The sequence below is a fragment of the Coregonus clupeaformis genome, chromosome 3 (assembly GCF_020615455.1).
Source record: "Coregonus clupeaformis isolate EN_2021a chromosome 3, ASM2061545v1, whole genome shotgun sequence".
Taxonomy (NCBI): Eukaryota; Metazoa; Chordata; class Actinopteri; order Salmoniformes; family Salmonidae; genus Coregonus; species Coregonus clupeaformis.
In genome coordinates, this window is record NC_059194.1 from 4825919 (window position 1) to 4843782 (window position 17864).

Sequence of the window (17864 nt, forward strand, 5' to 3'; positions counted from 1 at the left end):
AGGCAGAGGGTAACGGTTTTTCACTGTGATGTCGTTGGAGTCCCCTGTAGTCGATGCAGGGGCGAAGAGATCCGTCCTTCTTCCCCACAAAGAAGAAGCCAGCACCAGCAGGAGATGAAGATGAACGGATTAATCCTGCGGACAGAGAGCCATTGATGTAGTCCTCCATGGACTTTCTTTCAGGAGCAGACAACGAATAAAGACGACCCCTTGGAGGAGCTGTTCCAGGGAGGAGGTCGATGGCACAGTCGTACGGTCGGTGAGGGCAGAGATGTGGCTCTTGCTTTGTTAAACACCTCTCTGAGACCATGGTAGCATTCTGGGACATTGGAGAGGTCAGGAGCGGAGTTAGTAGGTACTGGCCGAGGGGGAGTGCGGCAGCAAGCAGGCAGGTACGGTGGCAGTCCTCTCCCACTCCCTGATCACCCCGGTCACCCAGTCGAGCTGAGGGTTGTGCCGGCGGAGCCATGGGTAACCCAGGATGAGGGTTGGCCTGGAGAGGGGAGCAGGTGAAACTGGATAGTTTCTTGATGGTTTCCGGACAGACCCATCGAGACCGGGGGCGTGACATGAGTGACCGATCCGAGTAAGTGTCCGTCCAGTGCCCGGGCAGGAATAGGAGGATGTCAAACGGAGGTTCTCAGTCCCAGTTGGCGTGCCAGCTTGATGTCCATTATGTTGGCTTCGCGCCAGAATCCACCAGAGCAGCCAGGGTGTGAGTTGAGTCAGAGAGGCGGAGGTGAACTTGCAGCAGGGTTTGCGGTCGGAGGACTGGATGGTCATTGAACTCAACCGGACTCCCCCTACGCCCGGTGAGCTTCGGCCCTTTAAAGGGCAGGTTACCACACGATGTCCATCCACCTCCACAATAGAGGCAGAGGTTTGAGGTGAAGCGGCGCTGGCGCTCTGCAGGAGTGAGGGAGGCTCGCCCAATCTCCATAGGCTCAGACTGATCAAGCTGACCTGGGTGAGTGGCAGTAGATGACAGGAGCCCAGTCGGATCTCTCCGAATGCCGGTAGTAGGTGGACCTTGGCGCCCCCCTCTCACGGCACGAGGTCTGTATCCTTCTGTCGATCCTGACAGTCAGTGCGATGGCTTCATCAAGAGTGGAAGGCAGTTCATGGGAGACCAACTCGTCCCTGATATAGTCAGCCAAACTATGGAAGAACGCGTCCACCAACGATGGTGTGTTCCAAGAACTTCGTCTAGCCAGGGTTCGGAAGTCGATGGAATGGTCTGCGACTGTACGTCTGCCTTGTCGAATACTGAACAGTTCACGAGACGCCTCTGCGGTGGGTGAATCCAGGTCAAACACCTTCAGCATCTCCTCAGCAAACAGGTCGAAGGTTGCACATGCGGGGGTTTGACGTTCGAACTCTGCTGTTCCCCAGAGTCGAGCTCGGCCCGTCAGGTGAGTGATGGCATACCCAACTTTAGCCCCCTCCGTGGCGAAGGTCCTTGGCTGCAAGGAGAACTGAAGTCGGCAGCTAGTCAGGAATGGCCGGACCTGGATTGAATCGCCGTTGAACCGCTCGGGGTTTCAATCTTGGGTTCGGAGCAGCGGCTGCAATGACCGGGGCAGGTAACTCGGGGCTGGGCTGGTAGGCAGACTGGCTGGGGTAAGGTTGGTGAGGGAGTTGAATGATCATGGCGAGTTGTTGTTGCTGCTGCTGGAACTGCTGCTCATGCTCATCGGTTTCCATGTCGGGGAAAGTGTGCGCTGAGTCCATAATGGTCAGATCGTACTGTCACGATTCAGACAGACGACCAGAGGACCACAATTGCGTCACACCAGAAAGTTTATTAAACTTAAGGGAAAAAGGGAAGTAGGGAGTGAATGAAGGCTCCAGGGGTAACAGGGATCCCGTCCAATGCGCTGAGTCTGTGCCCCCCCAGTGGCAGCGTGCGTCCTATGAAGCCGGTGGTGGGTGGTCCAGAAGTCCTGGGGGAGACACAGACACAACAGGGCGGAATGAAACCAGGCAGCAGTACAGTTCAAGGAAATCCAAAATACGTAGTAGCAAGGCAGAAGGCTGGTCAGAGTTACCGGGATTGAAGAGTAGTCAGGAGTCGTAATGGCAGAAGCAGGTCTGGATCTCCTGAGGCAGAAGAGTATCCAAAAAACAGGCAGGTCCGGGGGTCACAAAACCAGGGTGAGCCAGAAGCGCGAGCAAACAGGTTCGGGTGTGAGCTTTGCAGACGATCTGACACCGGAGAGCTGAAAGACAGGGCCTTAAATACTGGGAGAGGTAGTGGGTAATGCAGCGCAGCTGGCAGAGTAATTAGAGCAGAGCAGAGCAGGGACAGGTGGAGCTAGTTAGGCTGAGTAGAGAGAGTGGTGAGCAGAGTGGAAGAAAATTAAGGTGGTAACCCGGTGGAGTGAGAGGCCCATGACAATGGATTTATTATACTTTTTTAAATGTAGATGTTCCAAAGGTCTGCATCAGTGGCTTGTAGCCTATGCGTGGACGCCAGGAGATGCTAAATGTGTTTCTGTTAATTAACGGTCAATTACCGTGAGACCGGCAGTTATTTGCTTGACAGTCACCGGCTGACAAAATTTCATGACCGCCACAGCCCTACACAAGACTAATCCTAGTCTGAATCCTACTTAAGGCTTAAAGGGGTCAGAGGAGACAAAATAATGTCAACTGTTATTCCTCTGTAATATTTCAAGATGTGATCTTCTCATTGTTTTGGCGTAATTCATGTCTTTACCAGCTGGCGTTTCACTCTGACCTAGTCTCTCTCTCATCTCCCTCTTTTCTCAATCTATCTCTCCAGTCTCCCATTTACCGTGGTCAACCTCTCTCTTCATGTTACTTATTTTTCCTTCTCTCTGTCCAAATCAAAGAAAGAAAGAGAAAGAAAGAAAGAAAGAAAGAAAGAAAGAAAGAAAGAAAGAAAGAAAGAAAGAAAGAAAGAAAGAATGATAGAGAGAGATTATCCACACTCACACACTTCATTGTACATCTCTGGTGTGTGTGTTTTCTGTCTGGGGGTCTATCATAAAGAGCCTGGCAGTCCTACAGAAGCAGGACCACAGCTTGTCCACCGCCTCTCCAGGGGCCTACTTTTTTCTGCAGGCCGGTGGGTCAGTCTCCTCAGATGGGAGACACCCTCAGGAAACACCCTGGCTGGGGCCTACGGGGACCAACAGACAGCAAGCAGAGCGAGACAGACACACAGAGGCTGTTCACACACACACACACGTCATAAGGTTTTCTTCTCTGACGACAATCAACTGTTGGTCTGTTCTGTTTCTCCTGCGGCTGATTTTATCAGTGGATTTTTTACTGTATGGGAGTTTCCTCGGGCTAGAGAATTGAGGAATAGAGAATAGAGGAAAAGAGGAATAGAGAATAGAAGGATAGAGCATCGAGGAATAGAGAATCGAGGAATAGAGAATCGAGAGATAGAGAATCCAGGAATAGTGAATAGAGGAATAGAGAATAGAGGGATAGAGAATTGAGGAATAAAGAATAGATGAAAAGAGAATCAAGGAATAGAGAATAGAGGAATAGAGAATCGAGGAATAGAGAATCGAGGAATAGAGAATAGATGAAAAGAGAATCAAGGAATAGAGAATAGAGGAATAGAGAATAGAGGAATAGAGAATAGAGGAAAAAAGAATCAAGGAATAGAAAATAGAAAATAGAGGAATAAAGAATAGAGGAAAAGGGAATAGAGGAAAGGAGAATCAAGGAATAGAGAATAGAGGAATAGAGAATAGAGGAAAAGAGAATAGAGGCAAAGAGAATCAAGGAATAGAGAATAGAGGACTAGAGAACAGAGGAATATACGAATAGAGAATAGAGGAAAAGAGAATCAAGGAATAGAGAATAGAGGAATAGAGAATAGAGGAATAGAGAATAGAGGAAAAAAGAATCAAGGAATAGAAAATAGAGGAATAAAGAATCGAGGAAAAGGGAATAGAGGAAAGGGGAATCAAGGAATAGAGAATAGAGGAATAGAGAATAGAGGAAAAGAGAATAGAGGAAAAGAGAATCAAGGAATAGAGAATAGAGGACTAGAGAACAGAGGAATATACGAATAGAGAATAGAGGAAAAGAGAATCAAGGAATAGAGAATAGAGGAATAGAGAATAGAGGAATAGAGGAATAGAGGATAGAAGAAAAGAGAATCAAGGAATAGAGAATAGAGGAATAAAGAATAGAGGAAAAGAGAATAGAGGAAAAGAGAATCAAGGAATAGGGAATACAGGAATAGAGAATAGAGGAATAGAGGATAGAAGAAAAGAGAATTGAGGAATAGAGAATAGAGGAAAAGAGAATCAAGGAATAGAGAATAGAGGAATAGCGAATAGAGGAATAGAGGATAGAAGAAAAGAGAATCAAGGAATAGAGAATAGATTAATAGAAAAATAGAGAATAGAGGAAAAGAGAATAAAGGAATAGAGAATAAAGGAATAGAGAGAAGAGGAACAGAGAATTGAGGAAAAGAGAATAGAGGAATAGAGAATTGAGGAATAGAGAATCGAGGAATAGAGGATAGAAGAAAAGAGAATCAAGGAATAGAGAATAGAGAAATGGAGAATAGAGAAATAGAGGAATAGAGGATAGAGGAAAGAGAATAGAGGAAAAGAGAATAGAGGAATAGAGAATAGCGGAATAGAGAATAGATGAATAGAGGAATAGAGAATAGAGGAGAAGAGAATCGACTAATAGAAAATTGAGGAATAGAGAATAGAGGGATAGAGAATCGAGGGATAGAGAATCAAGGAATAGATAATAGAGGAAAAAATAATCAAGGAATAGAGAATAGAGGAATAGAGAATAGATTAAAAGAGAATAGAGGAAAAGAAAATAGAGGAATAGAGAATGGAGAATCGAGGAATAGAGAATAGAAGAATAAGGAATAGATGAATAGAGGAAAAGAGAATAGAGGAATAGAGAATGGAGAATAGAGGAAAAGAGAATAGAGGAATATAGAATAGAGGAATAGAGGAAAAGAGAATAGAGAGAAAGAGAATAGAGGAAAAGAGGATAGAGGAATAGAGGAAAAGAGAATAGAGGAAAGGAGAATAGATGAAAAGAGAATAGAGGAATAGAGAATGGATTAATAGAAGAATAGAGAATAGAGGAAAAGAGAATAAAGGAATAGAGAATCGAGGAAAAGAGAATAGAGGAATGGAGAATAGAGGAATAGAGAATAGAGGAAAAGAGAATCGAGGAAAAGAGAATAGAGGAAAAGAGCATCAAGGAATAGAGGAACAGAGAATAGAGGATTAGAGAATTGAGGAATAGAGAATCGAGGAATAGAGGATAGAAGAAAAGAGAATCAAGGAATAGAGAATAGAGTAATGGAGGAATAGAGGATAGAGGAAAAGAGAATAGAGGAATAGAAAATAGCGGAATAGAGAATCTAGGAATAGAGAATAGAGGAATAGAGAATAGAGGAAAAGATAATAGAGGAATAGAGAATGGAGAATAGAGGAATAGAGAATGGAGAATAGAGGAAAAGATAATAGAGGAAAAGATAATAGAGGAATATAGAATAGAGGAATAGAGGAAAATGGGAATAGAGGAAAAGAGAGTAAAGGAAAAGAGGAAAATATAATAGAGGAATAGAGGAATAGAGGACAAGAGAATAGAGGAAAAGAGAATAGAGGAATGGAGAATAGAGGAATAGAGAATAGAGGAAAAGAGAATCGAGGAAAAGAGAATAGAGGAAAAGAGCATCAAGGAATAGAGGAACAGAGAATAGAGGATTAGAGAATTGAGGAATAGAGAATCGAGGAATAGAGGATAGAAGAAAAGAGAATAAAGGAATAGAGAATAGAGGAATGGAGAATAGAGGAATAGGGGAATAGAGGATAGAGGAATAGAGAATAGAGGAATAGAGAATCGAGGAATAGAGAATAGAGGAAAAGAGAATAGAGGAATAGAGAATAGAGGAATAGAGAATTGCGGAATAGAGAATAGAGGGATAGAGAATCGAGGGATCGAGAATCAAGGAATAGATAATAGAGGAAAAGAGAATCAAGGAATAGAGAATAGAGGAATAGAGAATAGAAGAATAGAGAATAGAGGAAAAGAGAATCAAGGAATAGAGAATAGAGGAATAGAGAATAGAAGAATAAGGAATAGAGAATAGAGGAATAGAGGAATAGAGGAAAGAGAATAGAGGAATAAAGAATGGAGAATAGAGGAAAATAGAATAGAGGAATATAGAATAGAGGAATAGAGGAAAAGAGAATAGAGGGAAAGAGAATAGAGGAAAAGAGAATAGAGGAATAGAGGAAAAGAGAATAGAGGAAAAGAGAATAGATGAAAAGAGAATAGAGGAATAGAGAATAGATTAATAGAAGAATAGAGAATAGAGGAAAAGAGAATAAAGGAATAGAGAATAGAGGAAAAGAGAATAGAGGAATGGAGAATAGAGGAATAGAGAATAGAGGAATAGAGAATAGAGGAATAGAGAATAGAAGAATAGAGAATAGAGCATCAAGGAATAGAGGAACAGAGAATAGAGGAATAGAGAATTGAGGAATAGAGAATCGAGGAATAGAGGATAGAAGAAAAGAGAATCAAGGAATAGAGAATAGAGGAATGGAGGAATAGAGGAATAGAGGATAGAGGAAAAGAGAATAGAGGAATAGAAAATAGCAGAATAGAGAATCTATGAATAGAGAATCGAGGAATAGAGAATCGAGGAAAAGAGAATAGAGGAATAGAGAATGGAGAATAGAGGAATAGAGAATGGAGAATAGAGGAAACGAGAATAGAGGAAAAGAGAATAGAGGAATATAGAATAGAGGAATAGAGGAAAAGGGGAATAGAGGAAAAGAGAGTAAAGGAAAAGAGGAAAATATAATAGAGGAATAGAGGAATAGAGGACAAGAGAATAGAGGAAAAGAGAATAGAGGAATAGATCATTGAGGCATAGAGAATTGAGGAATAGTGGATAGAAGAAAAGAGAATAAAGGAATAGAGAATAGAGGAATGGAGAATAGAGGAATAGGGGAATAGAGGATAGAGGAATAGAGAATATAGGAATAGAGAATCGAGGAATAGAGAATAGAGGAAAAGAGAATAGAGGAATAGAGAATAGAGGAATAGAGAATTGCGGAATAGAGAATCGAGGGATAGAGAATCAAGGAATAGATAATAGAGGAAAAGAGAATCAATGAATAGAGAATAGAGGAATAGAGAATAGAAGAATAGAGAATAGAGGAAAAGAGCATCAAGGAATAGAGAATAGAGGAATAGAGAATAGAGGAAAAGAGAATAGAGCAAAAGAGAATAGAGGAATAGAGAATGGAGAATAGAGGAAAGAGAATAGAGGAAAAGAGAATAGAGGAAAAGAGAATCGAGGAATAGAGAATCGAGGAATAGAGAATCAAGGAATATAGAATCGAGGAATAGAGAATAGAGGAATAGAGAATAGAGGAAAAGAGAATAGAGGAAAAGAGAATAGAGGAATAGAGAATAGATTAATAGAAGAATAGAGAATAGAGGAAAAGAGAATCAAGGAATAGAGAATAAAGGAATAGAGAATCGAGGAATATAGAATAGAGGAATAGAGAATAGAGGAAAAGAGAATAGAGGAATAGAGAATGGAGAATAGAGGAATAGAGAATGGAGAATAGAGGAAAAGAGAATAGAGGAAAAGAGAATAGAGGAATATAGAATAGAGGAATAGAGGAAAATGGGAATAGAGGAAAAGAGAGTAAAGGAAAAGAGGAAAATATAATAGAGGAATAGAGGAATAGAGGACAAGAGAATAGAGGTATAGAGAATAGAGGAATAGAGAATTGAGGAATAGTGGATAGAAGAAAAGAGAATAAAGGAATAGAGAATAGAGGAATGGAGAATAGAGGAATAGGGGAATAGAGGATAGAGGAATAGAGAATAGAGGAATAGAGAATTGAGGAATAGAGAATAGAGGAAAAGAGAATAGAGGTATAGAGAATAGAGGAATAGAGAATTGCGGAATAGAGAATAGAGGGATAGAGAATCGAGGGATAGAGAATCAAGGAATAGATAATAGAGGAAAAGAGAATCAAGGAATAGAGAATAGAGGAATAGAGAATAGAAGAATAGAGAATAGAGGAAAAGAGAATCAAGGAATAGAGAATAGAGGAATAGAGGAATTTGTGGTCCTCTGTAGCTCAGCTGGTAGAGCACGGCGCTTGTAACGCCAAGGTAGTGGGTTCGATCCCCGGGACCACCCATACACAAAAAAAAAAAATGTATGCACGCATGACTGTAAGTCGCTTTGGATAAAAGTGTCTGCTAAATGGCATATTATTATTATTATTTAGGATTAGAGGAATAGAGGAATAGAGAATGGAGAATAGAGGAAAGGGGAATAGAGGAATATAGAATAGAGGAATAGAGGGAAAGAGAATAGAGGGAAAGAGAATAGAGGAAAAGAGAATAGAGGAATAGAGGAAAAGAGAATAGAGGAAAAGAGAACAGATGAAAAGAGAATAGAGGAATAGAGAATAGATTAATAGAAGAATAGAGAATAGAGGAAAAGAGAATAAAGGAATAGAGAATAGAGGAAAAGAGAAAAGAGGAATGGAGAATAGAGGAATAGAGAATAAAGGAATAGAGAATAGAAGAATAGAGAATAGAGGAAAATAGCATAAAGGAATAGAGGAACAGAGAATAGAGGAATAGAGAATTGAGGAATAGAGAATCGAGGAATAGAGGATAGAAGAAAAGAGAATCAAGGAATAGAGAAGAGAGGAATGGAGGAATAGAGGATTAGAGGATAGAGGAAAAGAGAATAGAGGAATAGAAAATAGCGGAATAGAGAATCTAGGAATAGAGAATAGAGGAATAGAGAATTGTGGAAAAGAGAATAGAGGAATAGAGAATGGAGAATAGAGGAATAGAGAATGGAGAATAGAGGAAAAGATCATAGAGGAAAAGTGAATAGAGGAATATAGAATAGAGGAATAGAGGAAAAGGGGAATAGAGGAAAAGAGAGTAAAGGAAAAGAGGAAAATATAATAGAGGAATAGAGGAATAGAGAATGGAGGAAAAGAGAATAGAGGAAAAGAGAATTGAGGAATAGATAATTGAGGAATAGAGAATTGAGGAATAGTGGATAGAAGAAAATAGAATAAAGGAATAGAGAATAGAGGCATGGAGAATAGAGGAATAGGGGGATAGAGGATAGAGGAATAGAGAATAGAGGAATAGAGATTCGAGGAATAGAGAATAGAGGAAAAGAGAATAGAGAAATAGAGAATAGAGGTATTGAGAATTGCGGAATAGAGAATAGAGGGATAGAGAATCGAGGGATAGAGAATCAAGGAATAGATAATAGAGGAAAAGAGAATCAATGAATAGAGAATAGAGGAATAGAGAATAGAAGAATAGAGAATAGAGGAAAAGAGCATCAAGGAATAGAGAATAAAGGAATAGAGAATAGAGGAAAAGAGAATAGAGGAAAATAGAATAGAGGAATAGAGAATGGAGAATAGAGGAAAGAGAATAGAGGAAAAGAGAATAGAGGAAAAGAGAATCGAGGAATAGAGAATCGAGGAATAGAGAATCGAGGAATATAGAATGGAGAATAGAGGAATAGAGAATGGAGAATAGAGGAAAAGAGAATAGAGGAATATAGAATAGAGGAATAGAGGAAAATGGGAATAGAGGAAAAGAGAGTAAAGGAAAAGAGGAAAATATAATAGAGGAATAGAGGAATAGAGGACAAGAGAATAGAGGAAAAGAGAATAGAGGAAAAGAGAATAGAGGAATAAATAATTGAGGAATAGAGAATTGAGGAATAGTGGATAGAAGAAAAGAGAATAAAGGAATAGAGAATAGAGGAATGGAGAATAGAGGAATAGGGGAATAGAGGATAGAGGAATAGATAATAGAATAGAGAATCGAGGAAAAGAGAATAGAGGAATAGAGAATAGAGGAATAGAGAATTGCGGAATAGAGAATAGAGGGATAGAGAATCGAGGGATAGAGAATCAAGGAATAGATAATAGAGGAAAAGAGAATCAAGGAATAGAGAATAGAGGAATAGAGAATAGAAGAATAGAGAATAGAGGGAAAGAGAATCAAGGAATAGAGAATAGAGGAATAGAGAATAGAAGAATAAGGAATAGAGAATAGAGGAATAGAGGAAAGAGAATAGAGGAATAGAGAATGGAGAATAGAGGAAAAGAGAATAGAGGAATATAGAATAGAGGAATAGAGGAATAGAGGAAAAGAGAATAGAGGAAAAGAGAATAGAGGGAAAGAGAATAGAGGAAAAGAGAATAGAGGAATAGAGGAAAAGAGAATAGAGGAAAAGAGAATAGATGAAAAGAGAATAGATGAAAAGAGAATAGAGGAATAGAGAATAGATTAATAGAAGAATAGAGAATAGAGGAAAAGAGAATAAAGGAATAGAGAATAGAGGAATAGAGAATAGAAGAATAGAGAATAGAGCATCAAGGAATAGAGGAACAGAGAATAGAGGAATAGAGAATTGATGAATAGAGAATCGAGGAATAGAGGATAGAAGAAAAGAGAATCAAGGAATAGAGAATAGAGGAATGGAGGAATAGAGGAATAGAGGATGGAGGAAAAGAGAATAGAGGAATAGAAAATAGCGGAATAGAGAATCTATGAATAGAGAATAGAGGAATAGAGAATCGAGGAAAAGAGAATAGAGGAATAGAGAATAGAGAATAGAGGAATAGAGAATGGAGAATAGAGGAAAAGAGAATAGAGGAATATAGAATAGAGGAATAGAGGAAAAGGGGAATAGAGGAAAAGAGAGTAAAGGAAAAGAGGAAAATATAATAGCGGAATAGAGGACAAGAGAATAGAGGAAAAGAGAATAGAGGAAAAGAGAATAGAGGAATAGATAATTGAGGAATAGAGAATTGAGGAATAGTGGATAGAAGAAAAGAGAATAAAGGAATAGAGAATAGAAGAATAGAGAATGGAGAATAGAGGAAAGAGAATATAGGAAAAGAGAATAGAGGAAAAGAGAATCGAGGAATAGAGAATCGAGGAATAGAGAATTGCGGAATAGAGAATAGAGGGATAGAGAATCGAGGGATAGAGAATCAAGGAATAGATAATAGAGGAAAAGAGAATCAATGAATAGAGAATAGAGGAATAGAGAATAGAAAAATAGAGAATAGAGGAAAAGAGCATCAAGGAATAGAGAATAGAGGAATAGAGAATAGGGGAAAAGAGAATAGAGGAAAAGAGAATAGAGGAATAGAGAATAGAGAATAAAGGAATAGAGAATCGAGGAATATAGAATCGAGGAATAGAAAATAGCGGAATAGAGAATCTAGGAATAGAGAATAGAGGAATAGAGAATAGAGGAAAAGAGAATAGAGGAATAGAGAATGGAGAATAGAGGAATAAAGAATGGAGAATAGAGGAAAAGAGAATAGAGGAAAAGAGAATAGAGGAATATAGAATAGAGGAATAGAGGAAAATGGGAATAGAGGAAAAGAGAGTAAAGGAAAAGAGGAAAATATAATAGAGGAATAGAGGACAAGAGAATAGAGGAAAAGAGAATAGAGGAAAAGAGAATAGAGGAATAGATAATTGAGGAATAGAGAATTGAGGAATAGTGGATAGAAGAAAAGAGAATAAAGGAATAGAGAATGGAGAATAGAGGAATGGGGGAATAAAGGATAGAGGAATAGAGAATAGAGGAATAGAGAATCGAGGAATAGAGAATAGAGGAAAAGAGAATAGAGGTATAGAGAATAGAGGAATAGAGAATTGCGGAATAGAGAATCGAGGAATAGAGAATCGAGGAATAGAGAATTGCGGAATAGAGAATAGAGGGATAGAGAATCGAGGGATAGAGAATCAAGGAATAGATAATAGAGGAAAAGAGAATCAATGAATAGAGAATAGAGGAATAGAGAATAGAAAAATAGAGAATAGAGGAAAAGAGCATCAAGGAATAGATAATAGAGGAATAGAGAATAGAGGAAAAGAGAATAGAGGAAAAGAGAATAGAGGAATAGAGAATAGAGAATAAAGGAATAGAGAATCGAGGAATATAGAATCGAGGAATAGAAAATAGCATAATAGAGAATCTAGGAATAGAGAATAGAGGAATAGAGAATAGAGGAAAAAGAGAATAGAGGAATAGAGAATGGAGAATAGAGGAATAGAGAATGGAGAATAGAGGAAAAGATAATAGAGGAAAAGAGAATAGAGGAATATAGAATAGAGGAATAGAGGAAAATGGGAATAGAGGAAAAGAGAGTAAAGGAAAAGAGGAAAATATAATAGAGGAATAGAGGAATAGAGGACAAGAGAATAGAGGAAAAGAGAATAGAGGAAAAGAGAATAGAGGAATAGATAATTGAGGAATAGAGAATTGAGGAATAGTGGATAGAAGAAAAGAGAATAAAGGAATAGAGAATAGAGGAATGGAGAATAGAGGAATAGGGGAATAGAGGATAGAGGAATAGAGAATAGAGGAATAGAGAATCGAGGAATAGAGAATAGAGGAAAAGAGAATCAAGGAATAGAGAATAGAGGAATAGAGAATAGAAGAATAGAGAATAGAGGAAAAGAGAATCAAGGAATAGAGAATAGAGGAATGGAGAACAGAAGAATAAGGAATAGAGGAATAGAGGAAAAGAGAATAGAGGAATAGAGAATGGAGAATAGAGGAAAAGGGAATAGAGGAATAGAGAATGGAGAATAGAGGAAAAGGGAATAGAGGAATATAGAATAGAGGAATAGAGGAAAAGAGAATAGAGGGAAAGAGAATAGAGGAATAGAGGAAAAGAGAATAGAGGAAAAGAGAATAGATGAAAAGAGAATAGATTAATAGAAGAATAGAGAATAGAGGAAAAGAGAATAAAGGAATAGAGAATAGAGGAAAAGAGAATAGAGGAATGGAGAATAGAGGAATAGAGAATAAAGGAATAGAGAATAGAAGAATAGAGAATAGAGGAAAAGAGCATCAAGGAATAGAGGAACAGAGAATAGAGGAATAGAGAATTGAGGAATAGAGAATCGAGGAATAGAGGATAGAAGAAAAGAGAATCAAGGAATAGAGAATAGAGGAATGGAGGAATAGAGGCATAGAGGATAGAGGAAAAGAGAATAGAGGAATAGAGCATCAAGGAATAGAGAATAGAGGAATAGAGAATAGAGGAAAAGAGAATAGAGGAAAAGAGAATAGAGGAATAGAGAATGGAGGAATAGAGAATAGAGGAACAGAGAATAAAGGAACAGAGAATAGAGGAATAGAGAATTGAGGAATAGAGAATTGAGGAATAGAGAATAGAAGAATAGAGAATAGAGGAAAAGAGCATCAAGGAATAGAGAATAGAGGAATAGAGAATAGATTAAAAGAGAATAAAGGACAAGAGAATAGAGGAATAGAGAATGGAGAATAGAGGAATGGAGAGGAATAGAGAATAGAAGAAGAGGGATAGAGAATCAAGAAATAGATAAGAGGAAAAGAGAATCAAGGAATATAGAATAGAGGGATAGAGAATAGAAGAATAGAGAATAGAGGAAAAGAGCATCAAGGAATAGAGTATTGAGGAATAGAGAATAGAGAATAGAGGAAAAGAGAATAGAGGAAAAGAGAATAGAGAATGGAGAATAGAGGAAAAGAGAATAGAGGAATAGAGAATAGAGGAATAGAGGAAAAGAGAATAGAGGAAAAGAGAATAGAGGAAAAGTGAATAGAGGAATAGAGAATAGAGGAATAGAGGAAAAGAGAATAGAGGAAATGAGAATAGAGGAAAAGAGAATAGAGGAATAGAGAATCGAGGAATAGAGGAAAAGAGAATAGGGGAATAGAGAATCGAGGAATAGAGAATAGAGGAAAAGAGAATAGAGGAATAGAGAATAGAGGAAAATAGAATCGAGGAATACAGAATAGAGGAATAGAGAATAGAGGAATAGAGAGGAATTGAGAATAGGGGAATATAGAATAGAGAAATAGAGAATAGAGGAAAATAGAATAGAGGAAAAAGAGAATAGAGGAAAAGAGAATCAAGGAAAAGAGAATAGTGGAATAGAGAATAGAGGAAAAGAGAATAGAGGAATAGAGAATAGAGGAAAAGAGAATAGAGGCATAGATAATTGATTAATAGAGAATACAGGAATAGAGAATAGAGGGAAAGAGAATCAAGGAATAGATAATCAAGGAGTAGAGAATAGAGGAATAGAGAATAGAGGAATAGAGAATAGAGGAAAAGGAGAGCGAAAGAGAGAGAACGAGAGATTGGGAGAGAGACAGCAGGGGATGGGAAAGAGAAAGTGGGAGAAAGAGAAAGTGGGATAAAGAGAAAGTGGTAGAAATGGTAAGTGGGGAATGAGAAAGTGTGAGAAAGAGAAAGTGGGGAATTAGAAAGTGGGGAATGAGAAAGTGGGGAAATAGAATGTGGGGAAAGAGAAAGTGAGGAAAGAGGAAGTGGGGAAAGAGAAAGTGGGGAAAGAGAAAGTGGGAGAAAGAGATAGTGGGGAAAGAGAAAGTGGGAGAAAGAGAAAGTGGGAGAAAGAGAAAGTGGGAGAAAGGGACAGAGAGATAATTCCAGTCTTGGTCCGCCATGTTCATACTCTTATGGTTAAATATTAATGTTAAATGTTATCTTACTCAATTACCATAACTGGGATTTCTTTCAGTGTGTGTGTTCCCATGGTGATATTACTGTACTGAATTACTCTCACTCCCCCTCCTCTCTCTCTCTCTCTCTCTCTCTCTCTCTCATTCTATCTCTCTCTCTCATTCTATCTGTCTCTCTCTCCTTCTATCTGTCTCTTTTCTCTCTCTCTCTCTCTCTCTCTCTCTCTCTCTCTCTCTCTCTCTCTCTCTCTCTCTCTCTCTCTCTCTCTCTCTCTCTCTCTCTCTCTCTGTCTCTCTCTCTCCGTAGCGTTGAATGAGCCCACTATAGATTACGGCTTCCAGAGGTTACAGAAGGTCATCCCCAGACATCCAGGAGACCAGGAGAGACTACCTAAGGTCAGCACACACACACATTAACTCATACACACACATACACACACACACACACACACAAACACACACACAGACACACACACACGCACAAAGAAAGGAAGGAAGAGGAGGCGGAGGAGACAAGGGGAGAGGAGAGGGGGAGAGAGAGAGTAGGGAAGATGATGGGGAGGAGAAGGGGGAGGAGAGGTATACAGGTGATCCATCATGGTTCAGTCAGTGAGCTGGGGAGTCAGTGGATAGAAGAACTGCCCAGCTGGGGAGTCAGTGGATAGAAGAACTGCCCAGCTGGGGAGTCAGTGGATAGAAGAACTGCCCAGCTGGGGGGTCAGTGGATAGAAGAACTGCCCAGCTGGGGGGTCAGTGGATAGAAGAACTGCCCAGCTGGGGGGTCAGTGGATAGAAGAACTGCCCAGCTGGGGAGTCAGTGGATAGAAGAAGCAGGCTCTGTCGTAGCCGGCCGCGACCGGGAGACCCATGGGGCGGCGCACAATTGGCCCAGCGTTGCCCAGGGTAGGGGAGGGAATGGCCGGCAGGGATGTAGCTCAGTTGGTAGAGCATGGCATTTGCAACGCCAGGGTTGTGGGTTCGATTCCAGTATATAAAAAATATATATATAAAAAATGTATGCACTCACTAACTGTAAGTCGCTCTGGATAAGAGCGTCTGCTAAATGACTAAAATGTCAAATGTAAATGTAAGAACTGCCCAGCTTGGCGTTATTACTGACCACATACACACACACACACACACACACACACACACACACACATATTTGTGCGCTGAGTTTGATTGGTTGTCCAGCACTGAGAGACAGCGGGGGAGGGGAGAGCGAACAGGTGTAGTAGGTTAAGAGAGAAATCATCTCTCCCTCACTCTGGGTCATGTCTGGTGGTGAGGTCTGTGGAACAGATCACCTCTCCCTCACTCTGGGTTATGTCTGGTGGTGAGGTCTGTGGAACAGATCATCTCTCCCTCACTCTGGGTCATGTCTGGTGGTGAGGTCTGTGGAACAGATCATCTCTCCCTCACTCTGGGTCATGTCTGGTGGTGAGGTCTGTGGAACAGATCACCTCTCCCTCACTCTGGGTCATGTCTGGTGGTGAGGTCTGTGGAACAGATCATCTCTCCCTCACTCTGGGTCATGTCTGGTGGTGAGGTCTGTGGAACAGATCAGCACTCCTACTCTGAGATGCTTGATACATACGGCCCCTGATCATTAGACTAACAACCCCCTGTACCCCCTTCACTCTCTCTCTATTTCTCTCTCTCCATCCCCCTCTGTTTTCCTCCTCCAATAAATGAACAGCGGTAGGTAGGTACACTTAGATAAAAGGGTGCTATCTAGAACCTAAAATGGTTATTTGGCTGTTCCCATAGGAGAACCCTTTGAATAACCCTTTTTGGTTCCAGGTAGAACCCTTTTAGGTTCCATGTAGGACCCTTTCCACAGAGGGTTCTACATGGAACCCAAAAGCGTTCTACGTGGAACCAAAAAGGGTTCGCCCTGGAACCAAAAATGGTTCTGCTATGGGGACAGCCGAAGAACCCTTTCGGGAACCTTTTTTCAAAGAGTGTAGGTAGGTAGGTAGGTAGGTAGATACATTAGTAACAGGCAGGTCTGGTTGTTCATTTCACCTCTATTGAGTCTTTATTGAGCTAATAACAATTTGTTGTTGACCACACTTCTCTCAACATCTGGAATCAATCATTGCAGAGAAACAAGAGATTTGTCCCAAATGGTACCCTGTTCCCTATATAATGCACTACTTTTGACAATAGTCCTATGGATCAAAAGTAGTGTACTAAATAGGGAATAGGGTTTCATTTGGATGCAGACACAGTGTTAACTTGTCTCCTGTATCCTCTGAATCAGGTCTCTCCCCAACTTATCATTCCTAAAAAGGGTCTTAAATGAATCTTCCTTCCTTAGATTCCATCTGGCTCGTGGCTAGGTTCCGTTTGGTTTGTCAAGGTTCCGTCTGGTTTGTCAAGGTTCCGTCTGTCTCCTGTAGGTTCAATCTGGTGTGGCTAATGATTCCGTTGATCGCCAGACGAGAGCAGACCAGAGGTCTGGATCAGGTTCCATTCCTGTTTACATCAGGCCCTCACAGCCTTTACAGGAAGAGTCCCTGCACACACACACAGAAACACACAGACACACACACACACACACACACACACACACACACAGTCCAGGACATGTTTTACGGTAAGCGGTACTATCTATGGACACAGAGCAGCTAACAACATTTCTGTGATTATCTTTAGAGTGACTCTGGACCCCAGTCCTCATAATCACTTTACTAACTCAACAGACCCCAGGACTAAACAGACAGACAGAACAGGGGATGAGAAGAAAGCAAGAGAGGGAGGGATGGAGGGAGGAAGAGAGAGAGAGAAAGAGACATAGAGACAGAGGAGAGAGAGACAGAGACAGAGCAAAAGAGAAAGAGATGGGGAGACAGACGTAGGGGATAAAGAGACTGAGATGAAGAGATGGGAGGAGGAAGGAGGGAGAGGGGGAGGGAGTGGTGCTCTCCTCCTTACAGCTCACAGTGGGGGTTCTGTCTGTGCCCTAATACTCTTCCCTCATTTCCCTTCCTCCTCCTCTCCTCCCTCCATCCGTCCATCTAGTCATCCCTGGGATGCAAAGAAAGGAACGGGAAGAGAGGAGAGAGAGAGAGAGAGCATACATACTAAAGATCCACTTACCTTCCCTGGGACCCCATGTCTCTCAATCACCTAGAGCAGACTGACGAGATAGGACTCCGCTCTCGATCTCCCTCTTTCCCTCTCTCTCCTTCCCGCTCCCCCCTCCTCTTTTGCCCTCTCCCATACATATCTCATTCTCTCCCCTCTCTCTCCTTCCCCCTCTCCCCCTCTCTCTTGTATAGATCTAGTAATGGGATGGTAACACAGAAGC

The 17864-nt window shown here is 40.5% G+C and overlaps 1 protein-coding gene across 5 annotated transcripts in view; it reads left to right on the forward strand.

Moving 5' to 3' along the window:
• LOC121539380 (transcription factor COE1-A-like) overlaps positions 1–17864 on the forward strand; it is a 121719-nt gene that overhangs the window by 85430 nt on the left and 18425 nt on the right. For all 5 annotated transcript variants that reach the window (XM_045206892.1, XM_045206893.1, XM_045206894.1 and 2 more), the window contains exon 11: positions 14856–14944. In XM_045206892.1, coding sequence (XP_045062827.1) covers positions 14856–14944 — 89 coding nt within the window. The remainder of the gene's footprint in view (positions 1–14855; positions 14945–17864) is intronic.